General features: G+C 42.1%; 1 protein-coding gene across 1 annotated transcript in view; it reads left to right on the top strand.

Moving 5' to 3' along the window:
* Positions 1–17,877, top strand: part of LOC124606508 (uncharacterized protein PB18E9.04c-like) — a 128,340-nt gene that overhangs the window by 74,674 nt on the left and 35,789 nt on the right. The window contains exon 5 of the mRNA XM_047138492.1: positions 6,317–6,841. Within this exon, the coding sequence (XP_046994448.1) occupies positions 6,317–6,841 (525 nt within the window). The remainder of the gene's footprint in view (positions 1–6,316; positions 6,842–17,877) is intronic.

The following is a 17,877-nucleotide window of genomic DNA, read 5'->3' as shown; positions in this document are numbered from 1 at the left end:
TGTATAACTACGGAACTGTAAAGTATAACAAACTTTCCATTGTCGTAGTCAGCCGCCCGTGGACTTCTGGTTAGCGTTGCTGTGTCTCGGTTACCGGGGCCCGGGTTCCATCCCCCGCAGGTACGGGGCTCTTTCTCTACTTGAGACTGGCTGCATGTGTGTTGTCATCATCATCGACGGAACTGGTGTCAAATAAAAAGACCCCCACTAATTCGCCAAACACCCGCATAAGGGATCACTCTGTCGAAAGTGGCGTACCGACGTTTTACGTGTTGTGACTGTTCGAATTCGAACTGAATTGTCAGATAACTACTAACCACGTCTAAACCTGTTTGAATATTGTTTAGGTTACGGTTTTCATTCTCGGGCATTTAATGCAAAACTGGAGTGTCGTTCTATCCAGAAACGACGTCTATCATTTCACATCATTCCTCGCTTATAACTACAGTTTGTACATGTAAAGTTTCGCACTAAAACACGGTGTCAGTATTTACCATAGAGTAGGAACCAGTACCAACTTATGCAGAGAACTTGCTAGCAATGATAAATAAGCACGCCTTTTAATACCGGGCTCCAGTTCTGAGGGGAAAAAAATTAACTCCTTTTTAAACAATCCCTCTAAGAAACTTATGATATAGAAATGATGTTAATTATTTCTCCCAGGATGAATTTACTTCAGTCTTGAGAAACAAAGCAAATAAATTATATCAAGTACTGTTACAATGTGATCCATCAAAGATTTGTATCGGCACTTTCTCAAGTAATTGAGCCACACGAATATAGCATTAAATTCAATTACTTTTCAACTTCACAAACAATAATCTCGAGACAGGATTCATTCAAAGTAAATATACGAACTTCAAATGAGAACGTTACAGTTTGACTATTAACTACGAATTAATACGAATACAAGAGGACAATCACCACAGTTTTCGTCGTCAAAGTGGTACATGGCTTGCGTGCCTGGTTGCCTTGGTATCGGAAGGACTGAGTGAACAGTGTACTGAACATCATTAGCGACTCAACCAACATTTAATCGCATTTATTAAACATTGTACTCAGGCTAGTTAATACGAAATATTCATCTGCCTTTTGAAGCAATTATAAAAGACGTAAATCGTATTTGGGATCAAATACAAGGGTTGGAACTTTAATAGAGGCAACTATTTATTTACAGCTCGTACAAAATAGATACGCGTTTCAAAGTTTTACTGACTTACTAGCATTGTGTATAGCACGTTGCCAGCGATGTGGAAGTCTTAGGATACTCTTAGCAGTGCCAGTTGTGTTGACAGTTCGAGCGGCGTGGTCTATTGCCCGACGAATTTGTAGCAGTTCTGAAGCGAATGCTGTGAAGTGTTTCCTTCAGTTTAGAAATCGAGTTGTACTCACGAGGGCTAAAGTCATTGGAGTGCAGTAGGTGAATAGCATTTAGCAGCCCCATCAGTCAAAGAAATCAGTAACAGCTTGCACTGTACGTACTTGAGCATTGTTCTGCAAAATGATGGTCACGTCAGGTCCTGCAGGAACTGTCATTACTTCTGTCTCTAAGCTGGTCGTAGGTTGTGTTCCAAAAATGAACAGCATAGAGACATAAGTGATGACACTTTCTGCAGGACCTGACCATCATTTTGCAGGACAATGCTCAAGCACGTACAGTGCAAACTGTTACTGATTTGTTTGACTGATGGGGCTGCTGAGTGCTATACCACCTGACTTATGCCCTCGTGAGTTCAACTCGGCACACTCTATATGCCGTTCTCTATTGTACTGACGCAATCATTAGTCGAACGTGTGCGTCCTCTTATAATGGAAGCCTTAGGCCGCCAGGACACATCTTACTTCTTCTCTTTAGAACTTAGAAAGCAGTGGGTTTGAGCGACCTTTCCGAAAAATACTACGATTTGTAGCTAGTTTAGGGAACTAGTGAAAGGAATTGCAATTTCATTGCAACAGAGAAAGTTCTGAACGGGAAAGACGACACAGAGCATCCCTTTCAATTGACGGGAGTGATTTAGGCGAACATGAATGACGTAAATGAAGATGACTCGCCGGTATGTTTAAATGTGATTCTCCCGGAAATGAGACATGTAACTAACGCCGCCTCACGCGGTCCGATACTCCACAAAAAAGTTAAGACCAGAAAATACTAACTAAATAAAGTGGCGTATCATATTTGTGTATATCTGGACTATAAAAGTAAAGAGCTGTAGAGTAAAGGAGACAGGCGGACGTTACGTGATCAATGAAGAAACGACGAACACATTTAGCTGGTTATTTCTCCGGTGTGTGGAAGCACTCGTAGTCCGTAAAGCTAAGACAGAATGAGACAGGCAGAGTTGTCTGACGAAGTAAACAGATGAATGGAACGCTGAAGTCAGATGCCTATCACTTAGACGTGCAGATTTCTGTCATACGAGCGTGAGGGAACGTAGCTTATCAGTTCGTAAGCGGAACTGAAGACTGCTTAGCCCTGGTTGTGACCGTGATCAAGAGGAGCCGGAATGTGAGAGATAATAACCCACTGGTCAATACGCCATCCCTGTCCACAACTATTTAAGCCCTCCGGTCAGCGTCTCAGCGGCACAGAACCCATTCGGTACACTTCAGCAGCAGAAATGAGGGGCCTGGTGAGTAACTTCTACTGTTGAGCAATATCTTAATTTCAGTTGATTATTTGTTTCTTTCTTGTTTGGCTGCCTCAGTAAGTCACAAAATTACCAGTTTCTTATTGAGCAATGTCTTATTTCCAACGTATCTCGCATTAAAATAAACTTTGGTATGTGCATTTGGTCAGCAATATCATCAGCGTACAGAACAGACGAGGATATCTGAAGAAGTCAATTTATTTTTAACGTAGAGGTACGCTTGCTTCTGACGACACTATCGGCACCTCTGTAGTATTATTACACTTGGAGCAGTTTCATTAAGGCATAATATCTTACTGAACGCACTTTTTCCTAAATCGTTCATTTCTACGACTGATTTTCAGTGATTTCACTACCCAGGAGGTGCAACCACTACAGTAATTCACTTATACTTTCCCTCACTTAGATGTATAAATAATGTGACGTTACATTCCTGAACACGATACTGTCAGCCGGCCGAGATGGCCGAGCGGTTCTAGGCGCTAACTTCTGGAACCGCACGACCGCTACGGTCGCAGGTTCGAGTCCTGCCTCGGGCATGGATGTGTGTGACGTCCTTAGGTTAGTTAGGTGTAAGTAGTTCTAAGTTCTAGGGGACTGAGGACCTCAAAAGTTAAGTCCCATAGTGCTGAGAGCCATTGGAACGATACTGCCAACCATGGAATCGCCAGTGATAAAACCAATGAGTGATCGAAGCAGTAAACTGTTCTATTTACATTTATCAACAGTCGCATTGCCCATGATGCCGTCCTTTATTGACCATATCTTCATACGTTAGTATTCCTCTCTTAAATTTGATACTTATATCTAATTATAACGTTTGGAAAAATATCATAAACGTTTCCACAGTCCGACTACATTGACATAATTACAAAAAGGCCGATGGAGGGAATGTATGGCAAATATCGTATTTACGCGAATCTAATGCGCCATCGAATGAAATGCGCACAACATTTAAAAAAATTAAATTAGTAAAAAGAAGGAATTTTGGCGCATCGCTGGTAAGGTATTTCTGTATTGCTGACATTGGTTTTATAATGCTAACTTTATTTCAAACAATAGGAATGTATACATGAACTATAAAAACCACAATAATTTATTAAGTTACTCATTACGGTAATAAGTGATATTTTCTCTATTAAAAGAGATCGCCTAACTTGATTACCTACATGACACACAAAGAAACATACTGTAAACGACAAGCTTTACTCATCATTATTCACTAATGTCATCATTATTGCAACGCTCGGAAGAGTCTACATCATCCTCGGTGTCGTTCCAGAGGACATCATTTTCACTACCATCTAGAGTATTTGAAACAGAGCATTTCCTGAATGATTTTACGATCATTGGTGCTTCGATGCGTTTCCAGGCAGCAGAAACTCAGTGAGCCATAATGTAGGGTGCGGCACGCTTAATGTTTCCTGTCGGAGTCAGTTCACGATTTGGTTCGCAACATTATTTTTCGTACTGTTCCTGAAGGTAACCTTTGAAAGGTTTATTTATACTAACGCTCAGGAGTTGTAATACAGAAGTCATTCCTCCATGAATAATAACAAGGTCACTGAGTAGACTGGGATCTCCTTTCATACGTCGTCAGTGAGATGACCACGAAATGCATCAACACAAATCATTGATCGTTGCTTGGAAAGTCCACCAGGACGGAGTTCCCATACGTTTTGGAGCCAGTCAAGCATCAAAGTTTCAGTCATCCGTCCCTTCTCTTGACTCCGAATAATGACGTCATCAGGGAGTAGCTTTTTATTTTTTGGAGTCTTGGGGCATGTTTTTCGCTTGAAGATTAAAAAAGGGGGAGGTTTGTTCCCATCTTCTGTGATTTCCAGCATTACTGTTACGCGCTGTTTTCCACACCCACCCCACGTTTTGATGGTAACTTCTTTTGTACTCTTCTCGTCAATCGTGCAATTATGTGGCATATCAAACGAAATTGGAATCTCATCAGCGTTGCCTATTTGGCCCATCGATAAATTCTTGTCTTTCCGAAGTGTAATAACATACCGCTGTAATTCTTGAAGTTTCTTCTCAAAATCCTGTGGTAGCTTTTGGCATATTGTTGTATGGCGTGGCCCGCTCGTTTCATAAAGCGTTCAATCCATCCACGGCTGCCCTTAAACTCTTGCTTCGGTATATTAACAGTTGATACCACCTCTTTTGCTTTCTTTATTATGGTGTTACTTGTCACAGGTTGTCCATTGTTCCTCCTTTCTGGGACGAATTCCAAAACATTTACTTCAACGTCAGGATGTCTTCCTCTGCGAGCTCCAGTAAATTTCTTTCTACTAGTGATAGTTGCAAATAATCAAAATTTCTGTTTCTTCCATAAGCGAATGTTACTCTCACCTACATTGAACCCTCTTCCTGCCCTTCTGTTACGATATTTTTCAGAAAAAAGAATTACTTTACGCTTGAAAGTAGCTTCATCCATATTCCTCTCTGCTTGCATTCCATTTCGTCACTACCTAATGCCAACACAATGCGAAGTACTGTAGTAGGCCAACAATAATGAAATGAGGTTGAGAAGTACAACAATGCGTTATAATGTACGGGACCCTACCTAAATTTCAACGATTAAAAAAAATTTGAACCGACGACTAAAGAAAATTTCGAATCGTGGCAGTAACGGATTTTGTTGTAACGCCTGCAAACAGAATCTTCCTTTATTTAATTTACCGATCCCGTTCCTATATTTTCTTGCTAGAGTTTAATAAATGTGTTGCCGCTTCGTATCACAAAGGGTAATAAATACCGTTGAACGGTTCAAGCTTGTATTCGATGCGCAATCGAATCTTATGCGCGTCCCAATTTTGTGTACTTCGTATAGCAAAAAAAAGTCTGCACTAGAATAAAATGGCTCTGATCACTATGGGACTTAACATCTAAGATCATCAGTCCGCTAGAACTTAGAACTACTTAAACCTAACCAACCTAAGTACATCACACACATCCACACCCGAGGCAGGATTCGAACCTGCGACCGTAGCGGTAGCGCGGTTCCAGACTGTAGCGCCTAGAACAGCTCGGCCACTCCGGCCGGCATCTGCACTAGATTCGCGTAAATACGGTAAATGTTACGCTGTTTTAGATATTTCATTTAAGTTCCAGCATGGTGCCATCAAGATGTGACGAAAACTACAATCAGGATAAATGAGAAAATAAGTTGCCGAACATCTTGAATAGTAAACAAAGCAGATGTTGTGGAAAATGTAAACAGACGTGAGCGGACTTCTTGATGTGGTAAAGCTGTCAGTAGGACACCATTGTTAAAGTTTTACATCAACTGTTATTAGTTTATACAGAGCCGCATACTTCTTACTGTGCGTATGTGTGTGTGTGTGTGTGTGTGTGTGTGTGTGTTGTGTATGTGTGTGTGTGAGAGAGAGAGACAGCGCGTATTCGCGTACGTACGCACGCGTGCGTATATGGTTGGCTGAATAGGTTGGTTTCTGCGTGTCTGTATGTGTCTGTGTGCTTGAATCCATAGAAGGATTGGAACAGTATGGCGACAAGTTCAAAGAATGCAGTGCGTCACTAGTTGCCTTTCTTTTTTGCAGTCAGGAGAGATGACAATAGTATGGGTGATGGCAGTGTACTTGGACATTTTTTAGGTTCAATGCGAATTATAAAACAAGTGTATTTTTTTTTCGCAGGCGATCCTGCTGGCAGCGTTTGCAGTAGCTGCAGCGAGACCTAACATCCTTGATGATTTGTCCAGTGCGACGCCGCACGAGACAAATGTGAAGACATGCGGAGGTGCAGACCTTCAGGACAGATCCCTCATCGGCGTTCCATCTAGCAACCTACCTGTCCATCCGAATCCTTGTTACCCGTTCAACACCGTCAAGACTACCCAGTTACCTATTTACACTGCACCTAGCAGCCTTCCCATTCGCAGTGGGGACACAACTTTCCCATTTGGTACATCTGCACTCTGTTTCCTTTCCGATGTCGGCGTCCCATACACGTATCCATTTCTGAGCTCCGTTGTAACGAGTCCCCAGTATGGTTTCCCAATGAGAAACCCAGTTACTGGTTTGCAGACTGTTTTTGTCTCACCTGACAACAGCGGTTCCTTCAGCAACGTGATGAATACTGCCCAAGAGGCAGTTATGGTTAATCGGCCTTCCATCTATGTCTTTGCTCCCGAATATCTGTCACTCAACGATCTTGGTGAGGTACGATATTTAAAATCAGGATGAACTGCCTTCCCTATGGATGCTGTCCCAGTAGCATCTCCGTTACAGGAACTAAGACATTTTACAGATCTATTAACCTGGGATATCGATGTATCGCGTATTATTAATTATTGCAAAGAATTTAATTTCTCTGCCTCGCCCTTTTTATATTGATTACGTTATACTCTGAAAACTGATTTTTTTTCTCAATTTATTTGTAGAAATTTGTGTATCTTGAAACTTACCTGTGGCTGGCCTGCGACTGGATGGATTTGGTAGCGTTTTAGAAAGAAAAAACTCAGAAGAGACAGAGGTTAAACCGAGTTGTGACACGTTCGCTGTTGATATCAGCCATGAATACGAAAAGTGTCATTCTCAATTAGAGTTCGGGTGCAGCTTGTAATTATATGATGGCTTCAGAAAATGCAGTGAACAAAGGTGTCTAGGCATAGTCATGTCGCTCAAATGAGTAAATTAGGCTTAAATTTATGCCAGTGATCAAACGTTGGAATAACCAATAGTAATTTTAAAATTCATACTTGATTTTGCTTGGCTCTCTTTCTTGAAGAAGATACGGTGAGCTAAAAGGGAATGAGGTGGGGAATTGTTTACACGCAGGATCAGAATTGTAGAGTGCGGAGGGTCAAATACCCGTCGGGTCATCCGGAAAAGACGTTCCTTGTTTTTTATAAAATCATAAAAGTTAATTGCTAGCATGGTTCGCTTGATAGTAAGAAGGACGGTTCCCTTCTCTAAATCTTGTATGTTACACGCAGCTGTGTCACAAGTCTGTGGCATTTAGTTCGAATCTCCGAAAGCAACGACGCGATCAAATACTGTATAACCCTCTTCTTTCTATTACGAAAACATTCCCGTTGCTCCAAAGATGGTATTGTTGTTTGCTACCTGTGAGTAATTAATATGTTTGCCGTCGTTACCAACTTTCTATGTTTTTTTAGTATGAATGTGGATTAATCACCAGTCCTTACGACAATAAGCACATATAAGTTCGAATTCCTTGTGGACAAAGTTGTCGATATCCCGCAAAATACATAGTAGACTTGTTTAGCTTAGAACTTAAGCCGCTAAGTGGTATAAAAATGTCACATGTACCACTTATATGTTAAAATAAACGTATGAAACTGGGCAATGTATTTATCGCAACGAAAGTGACACGGATATATGGGCTTTGATATGATTTCTACGTCAAATAAAGAGAATAGTATGAGCACCCACGCTGAATCAAACTTAATGTAATAATGATCGAAGCAGAAGAAATGAATTAAAATTTATTCTACGGCCGGGACTTTTTTTGTTCGATATAGTTCGTTCCGTTTGGTCAGGGCGGACCTCACAAGACATCCGTTCAAGTTGATCGTTGATTCCTTTACTCAGTTTTTTTTTTTTATTACAGAGGGCGAGTCTTTTTGCTTGCTAGGTAGAAATGCTAACCATTACACCACCGCAATACAATCGCCAATGTTGCTGCACGAACTTCCCAAGCTGATTGCCCTCCACAACACAAACTTCAATTCATTTCTTCTGCTTATTTCCACTTATGTCGTCACTACTGCCACTACTGACAAAGTAAAGGGAAATAAGCAGAAGATATGAACTGAAGTTTGTGTTGGGGAGGGCAATCAACTTGGGTAGTTGGTGCAGGAATGTTGACCATTGTACTGCGGTGGTGTATTGGTTAGCATTTCTGTTTAACAAGCCAGAAGACTCGGGTTCGAGTCCCCGTCATAGTACAAGTTTTAATTCATTTCTTTTGCTTCGATCGTAGATAATGAAGAGATTTCAACGTCTCAGGGAAAAACAGTTATTTACTATTGTAATACGTTGCTAACTTTGCATCAGCACTGTTGAAATCCGACAGAGCCAGTCGTGGGAGGAGGGCTTTCATAGATGATATCACTGTTGGACACAATTCTAATGTTTACAACCGATTTTAAAGCAACACCATCAATATGCAGCAAAGTTCTTCTACAAAGTGCTCAGAACCTTGGCTGGTAAGCCCCAATACACCACTAACGGAAACTCGTATTATCTGTACAGGCTCCGGCATCCAACACAGCGAGTAACACGGCCCAAGTCGGCGCCGCCGCCTCCACCACCGCTGCCACACACGCCGCCGCAGACGCCGTCGAGTCCGTAAGCAGAGAATCGAACCCCGAGGCCAGACCTGTGCCTCTGTCACTCGGCCAGCCTGCAGTCAGCCTCTCGTCTCGCATCGCACTCCGAAATGCTGCCGCTCCTTACAGCCTGTATCCGAACACCATGGCTGTCGGAGGTTTTCCTGTCGGCGCTGTTACGCAAGACGCGGCACCAAACAGCCCTTCACCAAACATAATCTACTTTGGCGGTGTTCCTGTTCGTGTTCTGGCAGCTCCTTGATGCTAGTTTGTAAAGTCAGTCCTTTCTCCCCTTTCCCAAGAAGCTGAGATAACCGAAAATAGGCAATGAACATTTTGTCTACATCCCTCGTTCGTACTGTTAACAATAAAAGTATTTTGTTATTTCTCAATGAAGTATGTTTTATTTTACCTTTCGATTAATTTACTAGACATCAAGAACTTTCAAGGAAATAATTATCTACATTGTAAACACGATAAAACGATTTGTGAAAGGGTACGTTGGTGGTTACATATTGTGTGGCATCGATAGTAATGATGCCACGGCGTAGCCGCAAGTTCATAAGTTGGCACTACGAGACACCGACGACAGCGCCCTATGGCCGGCGCTGTGGAGCTCTACGAGCGTCGCTCCGGATTCAGCCCATTCGATTCCGAGGAGACGACCAAGCAACATTGTTTCTACTTCATAGGGGGCTAGCATAACTGACTTTGTTACCTCAACGATAGTTTGTCCAACTACTACACTACTGGCCATTAAAATTACTACACCACGAAGATCACGTGCTACAGACGCGAAATTTAACCGACGGGAAGAAGATGCTGTGATATGCAAAACGTTAGCTTTTCATAGTATTCACATAAGGTTGGCGCCGGTGGCGACACCTACAATATGCTGACATGAGGAACGTTTCCAACCTATTTCTCATACACAAACAGCAGTTGACTGGCGTTGTCTGGTGAAACGTTGTTGTGATGCCTCGTGTAAGGAGGAGAAGTACGTACCATCTCGTTTCCGACTTTGATAAAGGTCGGATTGTAGCCTATCACGATTGCGGTTTATCGTATCGCGACATTGCTGCTCGCGTTGGTCGAGATCCAATGACTGTTAGCACAATATGGAATCGGTGGGTTCAGGAGGGTAATACGGAACGCCGTGTTGGATCCCAACGGCCTCGTATCACTAGAAGTCGAGATGAGAGGCATCTTATCCGCATAGCTGTAACGGATCGTGCAGCCACGTCTCGATCCCTGAGTCAACAGATGGGGACGTTTGCAAGACAACAACCATCTGCACGAACAGTTCGACGACGTCTGCAGCAGGATGGACTATCAGCTCGGAGACAATGGCTGCGGTTACCCTTGACGCTGCATCACTGACAGGAACGTCTGCGATGGTGTACTCAACTACGAACCTGGGTGCACGAATGGCAAAAAGTCATTTTTTCGGATGAATCCAGTTTCTGTTTACAGCATCGTGATGGTCGCATCCGTGTTTGGCGACATCGCGGTGAACACACATTGGAATCGTGTATTCGTCATCGCCATACTGGCGTATCACCCGGCGTGATGGTATTGGGTGCCATTGGTTACACGTGTCGGTCACCTCTTGTTCGCATTGACGGCACTTTGAACAGTGGACGCTACATTTCATATGTGTTACGAACCGTGGCTCTACCTTTCATTCGATCCCTGCGAAACCCTACATTTCAGCAGGATAATGCACGACCGCATGTTGCAGGTCCTGTACGGCCTTTCTGGATACAGAAAATGTTCGACTGCTGCCCTGGCCAGCACATTCTCCATATCTCTCACCAATTGGAAACATCTGGTCAATGTTGGCCGAGCAACTGGCTCGCCACAATTCGCCAGTCATTACTCTTGATGAACTGTGGTATCGTGTTGAAGCTGCATGGGCAGCTGTACTGTACACGCCATCCAAGCTCTGTTTGACTCAATGCCCAGGCGTATCAAGGCCGGTATTACAGCCAGAGGTGGTTGTTCTGGGTACTGATTTCTCAGGATCTATGCACCCAAATTGCCTGAAAATGTAATTACATGTCAGTTCTAGTATAATGTATTTGTCCAGTGAATACTCTTTTATCATCTGCATTTCTTCTTGGAGTAGCAATTTTAATGGCCAGAAGTGTAGTAGCTGTTAGATTTGCTGTACGGCTTTGCACCTACGTGCTCAAGTCAGGCAGAGTTAAGTACATAGTGAAACTATTTATATTAGCCGTACCAAGTGTTCTACCTCACCTGCTCCTCCTAGCTTCCTACATTCGTCCTACCCTCAGTTTTCAGGTGGGATACAAAATATTGGATTGCTGCGTAAGTTCGTTGCGTTTAATAAACACAAACCAAGGCGAACATAGATTTTAGTTATCAATAATATGTACTGCTTACTTATTTAATACAGTGTGCTAATTTTTCGATTCCGCGACTGTATGAATCACATGATTTTGAGGCGAGGAACTAGTCGAGTCCGGAAAGTAAGGTTCTTGAATGTTGTCCGATAGAGACAGAAAAAGGTGAAAATCTGTGGGGGCAAGATCAGGTGAATAAGGTGGGCGCGAAATAACTTCCCAACCCAACATCTGTGTACTGGTTTCTGTCAGTCTAGCAGAGTGCAGGAGGGCGTCGTCGTAGAGTAGCATCACTTAATGGAGTCCTCCTGGTCGTTGTCTGCAAGACGTCTCAGTTGTTGACAATAATTGTCAGCAGTGATAATTAAACCTCGAGGAAGCAATTCGTAGTACACCAGACCGTCGCTGTTACACCACATGCCCAACATTCTCTTTTGTGGATGCGCGCAGGGTTTTGTATATGGAGTTGCTACTCAGTTTGGGCTCATAGAAAACAATTTCTTGTCACCACTAACGGAATGGGATAGGAATGGTCGGTATAGTTTACGAGCCAATTGATGACTAGCAAGCAGAGATACACATATGCCCACCTGCTGATTCTTGTGATTTTGGCTTAGATCATGCGGTACCCACACACCCGAATTTCGAACCTTCCCCATTGCATGCAAATGTACCAACATGGTGGCATGATCACAGTTCACCGCATTTCCAAGTTCTCGAGTACGCTGACGTAGACCATTGTGGATTAATGCATTTAAGCGATCTTCACGAAACCGCGAAATTCTTCCTAAACGTGGAGAGACACCAACGTCAAGATGAAAAAATCAAATACTTGCCGTGCTCTGGCCAATGGCATTATGTCCATTCAAGGCGCATACGTTTCTGGCTGTCTATGCTCCACTCAACTCAAACAGAAGAATATGTAGGAAACGTTCCGATTTCTCAATTTAGCCTTCCATTTTCTAACGTCCACAGCTACATTGACTATTTCAATAAGTAAACATTAGTAACAATGGCGAACTACAGGCCGGCCTTTGTAGCCGAGTTGTTCTAGGCGCTTCAGTCCGGTCGCAGGTTCGAATACTGCCTCGGGCATGGATGTGTGTGATGTCCGTACGTTAGTTAGGTTTAAGTAGTTCTAAGTCTAGGGGACTGATGACTTCAGATGTTAAGTCCCATAGTGCTTAGAGCCGTTTGAACCAATTTGGTGAACTGCAAATGAATAGGAATTCGATAAATAAATCCACAGCAACCAGAAAACCAACAGGCAAAACAAAAACGCTACCAACGTACGCGCCGACCTTATAAACACGATACGGTTGCTGCGACAGCACTTACCAATAAAAAGAGTAATAAGTTATTCAATCGAGATGAAAATCCAAAAACTGACTCATACAGATTGATAAATTTGCAATTTCAGTGAATGCAATCAAGGATTGATTTCATGTGGAGAGCTTAATATGCAAATGTCTTCAATGACATCAATGTGGTTCTGGATTCTGCGGCCAGTACTGTGTTACTAAAGTAGAGGAAGACTGTATGAAGTGTAAGAGGAGCAGATGATACAGTCAGGCTAATACTGACACACAACAGAATGACAAGAATTCTTGCCTTTCACTCGCGCTGTTGTTCCAGATATTTCAAAGAATTGTCCAAGATAATAAGTTTAGGGCATCACAGATGTATCGCTATTGGTATCTTTGCTATAAGGAAGTTGCAGTTCTGCTGCCTCCAATCGTCTACTGAGTACTGTGTCATGGCTGCCGTATGAGAAGCCAGCTCAGTGGCGGTAGCACAGTTTAGGACTACTGCAACCAAGACTACCTGGAATTTTTTGTTGGAAGAACGGGTACTATCACAGATGAGCACGCATTTTTTTCCTTATTTGGCAACACAGCGCTATGCACCTTAGGGGTTATGAAAATAGAAGTACCTGGAATAATTCGAATAGTTTCCAGTAGTACTTACTTATGTAAGTATTTTTTTTATTTGTATAGTGTTCCTTGGATATTGCTGCTGCAGTATATCCCAACGTGCACCATATCTATGCGTTTATAAGCGCTATTTTTGACTCAGCGTCCTTAACGACTGACACCTAATACGTGTCTCACCTTCAAAGAGCGCACAAACCCACAGCGTGTGTTCAGAGTGCTCACACTTCTGCAGGCCCAGCTATCATTTACCTGTCTCTTGATTTTATGCAGTTACGTACCATACGGGCCAAGACCAGCAGTCACATAATGTATTAATCTACATAGTACCGAAAGACATCGCCTCTTCCTTTTCCGATTATGTTAGGTCTTCGTCACTTTCTGCCATGGTGAATGCAGCTGATTCCATTGCTTGTATTTCTCCTTTGTCTTGAGGTCATAGCGATACATCGAGCACTCGTCTGGAAAGCTAAGCAAAACACTTTGATTGACGTGATATAGCTGCAACAATTCATCTGCCGCCTCGGTTTGGCGGAGTTTTTGAAAGGGTGTCAGTTGTTGAGGAACTCAGGAGCGACAATATTTTTCATGTTCAAAAAGTCGCACAAGATTTCCGGTTTCTGTCCCTGTCCGAGGTTGATGCAGCAGCTCTATCAGTTAGCGAGCCAACGGCCTCACTCGCCGCAACAATTTCACACGTCAATAAGTTGGCGAACAGCACTACACTGAGCGTAGGACTCAGATATGAGCGTAGTGCTGTGTCGCTGGATTATATGATGTTCGCCACCGGCATGCTTGAGTGATACGAAATTCCAACTGTCTGCTTTTTGCATCCGTGTGCGTTTTACCAGCTGTGTGTCTTTTATCAGCTGGAATTTTATCAAGATATGTACACGGGGGAGGGCCTGTTATGCTTTGATATAATGGAATATAATATGACTGCTTTACAGCAAGTTGCATAAGATCAGATGATGGGAACGTAAGACTGTTGAAACCGGTGACCTTGGAACAATAAAAGTGTCTAAACTGCGATCGCAAGTGTGTTAATTTTCTACCATACTGATCGCCCCACTGTACAGCATGTGTACATTCCAATTTAGAAGCTAACACTATCCATCAGAAACATGTATACTTACTGGCTGCTGCTGTCTCCAAGCATCGCCCGCAAAAGTTTCACTACTTCCGCCCCCCTTAAATCCATCCCTTCCCCTCACCCCTACCACCCGTGTGATTGTTCTGGATCCGTTGTTTATGGAAGGCCAGCAACTAGCCAACGCCCAGCATCTCTTAAAAATGAGGGCCGATGAGCTAACCAGAACAGTTCAAGAAGCGCGGCCATCAGTTGCTCTCAGGCTTTCTCTGAACAATAAGAAGTTGCTGGAAGTTCTCGAAATATCGATGCTGCAGAGCCAGTCAATTAACGCTGCTTCAAAAATGGCGAGAAGGCTGGATTAAGTCGTTAAGAGTTTTCCTTTCAGCCAGGCACGAAGAAAGGCCCGGACTTTCTCCCGGCACCCCAAAGAAAGCCAATATACTCTCACCACCAGGCTCTCACCTCATACTGGTGATTGGTCTGAGGCTAATGACTCCCATGGTGTTGTTGTTGTGGTCTTCAGTCCTGAGACTGGTTTGATGCAGCTCGCCATGCTACTCTATCCTGTGCAAGCTTCTTCATCTCCCAGTACCTACTGCAACCTACATCCTTCTGACTCTGCTTAGTGTATTCATCACTTGATTATGATTTTGACCCTCCACGCTACCCTCCAATGCCTCAGAACATGTCCTACCAGCCGGTCCCTTCTTCTTGTCAAGTTGTGCCAAAAACTCCTCTTCTCCCCAATTCTATTCAGTACCTCCTCATTAGTTATGTGATCTACCCATCTAATCTTCAGCATTCTTCTGTAGCAACACATTTCGAAAGAATGACTCCCATAACAGAAGAGAAAAAAAAATTAAATTAGTTTTCCAGCAGAATGTTCAAGTCATTTGTAAATTAGTGCAGAAACATAACAAGGGAACCTCCCCATCACACCCCCTTCAGATTTAGTTATAAGTTGGCACAGTGCATAGGCCTTGAAAAACTGAACACAGATCAATCGAGAAAACAGGAAGAAGTTGTGTGTAACTATGAAAAAAATAAGCATGATGGGCTACGAGTCTTTTCTATCATATGTGTTTGTGAATAAGAGACGGCTTAATAACAGAGTTAAGCATTTTTATTAATGTGAAATACAACCAAGTCAAGAAAAATTCCTTCATATTTTGTATCATCTTGGGAGTTACTGGTGTTCCCTGGAGTCGGCTGCCTGCATCTACAATTGAAATGGAGGAAAAGAAGTCCGCGGTCATATTTTCGTAAAATTAACAGAAGAAGAAGTTTTCAGAAGACGATATATATATGGACACAGAAAAAGTAACGACCCAAGGCAAAGTGAATGAACAATAGCACAATTTTAATTTTGTTCACGTTGAACATTTCACAATAATGCAATTGCACTAATATTCTCTCTTCATTGCAATCGACCTATGTGCCACGACTTCAGAATCCCAGTTGTAAGTAGGGTTTGTTAAGTATTGTTATCGTAAGAAATTTCTATGATATTGTTATTCGTCATAAAAACTAATTGTCTGTATTTTCTGTTTGCATGAATCACGACGATGAACAAGTATTACAAAAAGGCAAAAGACGAGGAGAAACGTTTTGAAACGAGTAAGAATTGGAACCAGATCACGTAAAATTTTCCGTAGTAAGCTGTTTTATTCGGCGCAGCAAAGGTAGGACGGCTACGCAAGTTGTTTGAATGGTTATGCTTCGTAACGCCTCTTTTGATGTAGATAGAAACCATTTCCTCATTATTTCCTTCCTTGAATTTTACTGGCGAAAAATTTAGAGAAATTTTACAGTGTGATACGCACTGACAGTAAAACATACAAGATTTGTGACACAATTATTTGAGCATCATAATAGGCGTAAAACAGATTTTGACATTACGTAATTTACATTTATCAAGCGTAATAATTAGTGTATGAAATTTTTAACATTTTTGTGAAATTTCCATTTTTTGCAAATTCATATAACACGACCGAAAAATATATGCCCATTGTTGATAGCGATGGCGAAAACACAATCAGCCAAGATGGATTAGAACTGCGAGATCGAACAATAGTTCAGGCGCATTGCATGCATACTGCAGAAAGTTTAAGTAGATCAGAGATGAGTGTCGCAGAGTGACAAATGATAGCGACGTTTCACAACAGAATAACCTTGACGATACAATGTTTTCAATAGACGAGACAATGTAATTCCTTCATTTAAATTTTTTAAAATATTTTTATTATATTACAGTCTGTTGTTCTTAGCATAAGTTAGATTAAATAAGTTTAAGTAGTGTGTAAGTCTAGGGACCGATGACCTCTCAGAAGTTTGGTCGCTTAGGAATCCACACACATTTGAACGTTTGTACAAGATTCAGAACCTGTTCTCACAGTTTTACTTCCATCAGTGCTTCATTTCATCCCTTCCAAACATCGCAGACGTTCTCCGGCAGTAGAATACTGGCTCCTGAAAGGCAAAGGTCCCGAGTTCGAGTCTCAATCCGACATACAGTTTACTCCGACAGGAAGTTTAATATCAGCGCATACTCCTCAAGAGTGAAAATTTCATTGTGTGTTACGAGATTAACTGTCAGTAGCTCCTGTGAAGAACAATGCAGATGAGAATGTGGTGCAAATTTGCATCCACCGTACCTTCACGTCTCATATTGTTTAGACAGAGCATATTGTCTAACTTTGGGAACCATTCTTGAAATAAAATGATACATTTATTACATCACCATAATTTTGCTCGGAAATATCCTGCATCCATAGCTAAAATTTAGGTGAGAGGACTTATTACTGCAGAAGTACTAATTATCACCTTCCACCATAAATTTCACCAAAGTCAGCAAAACCCATTAAAGTTTTGATGAATACACCATTCCATCATTTTACTCAACCACTGCTAGCTGGCTACTTCTCCCACTTCAGATTGCTACCGCACGCCCCATTCAAAAGAAAAGGTGTGCCGGAAACGGAAACAACCAGCCCACCTGCTAACTTTACACCGTCTCTTTGGTCTCTCCTGAAGAAAAGGCGTTCCACAAATTGAAACGGCCACGGAAAAAGTACGTCAGTTCATAGGCCTAACGGCGGGGCAATATCTTATCTGAGTACCACTCTTTTCAATATAGTACATTATCGTTTCCCCGGGAAGAGACCACACTTCACAAATTTGAAAGATTTACGTACGTAAGCGTATAGCAACGAAAGAATGTCTTAAACTGCTATTCACAATATACTTCTACGATGATCTTGTAATGTCACTCTCCGCATATTCACAACGAAATAATCATTAATCTCAGATATTGCCAACATACTATGACAACGAAAATGTAACGCCGTTGCGTTACAAGTTGTCATACTGAAGCCTTGTTTCGGAGGCAAAACCTATTCCAACTAAAATACTGATATATTAAAATGTTGTTTGTATACTTATTTTTCTGTTATTATATGAGGAGGTGAGAGGCCAAGGGGCACAAGAGACAAAAAGTTAGTTTTGAGATAAT

The sequence above is a fragment of the Schistocerca americana genome, chromosome 3, assembly GCF_021461395.2.
Source record: "Schistocerca americana isolate TAMUIC-IGC-003095 chromosome 3, iqSchAmer2.1, whole genome shotgun sequence".
Taxonomy (NCBI): Eukaryota; Metazoa; Arthropoda; class Insecta; order Orthoptera; family Acrididae; genus Schistocerca; species Schistocerca americana.
The sequence above is the reverse complement of the archived record's forward strand: the minus strand, read 5'-3'. Positions and strand labels throughout refer to the sequence as shown.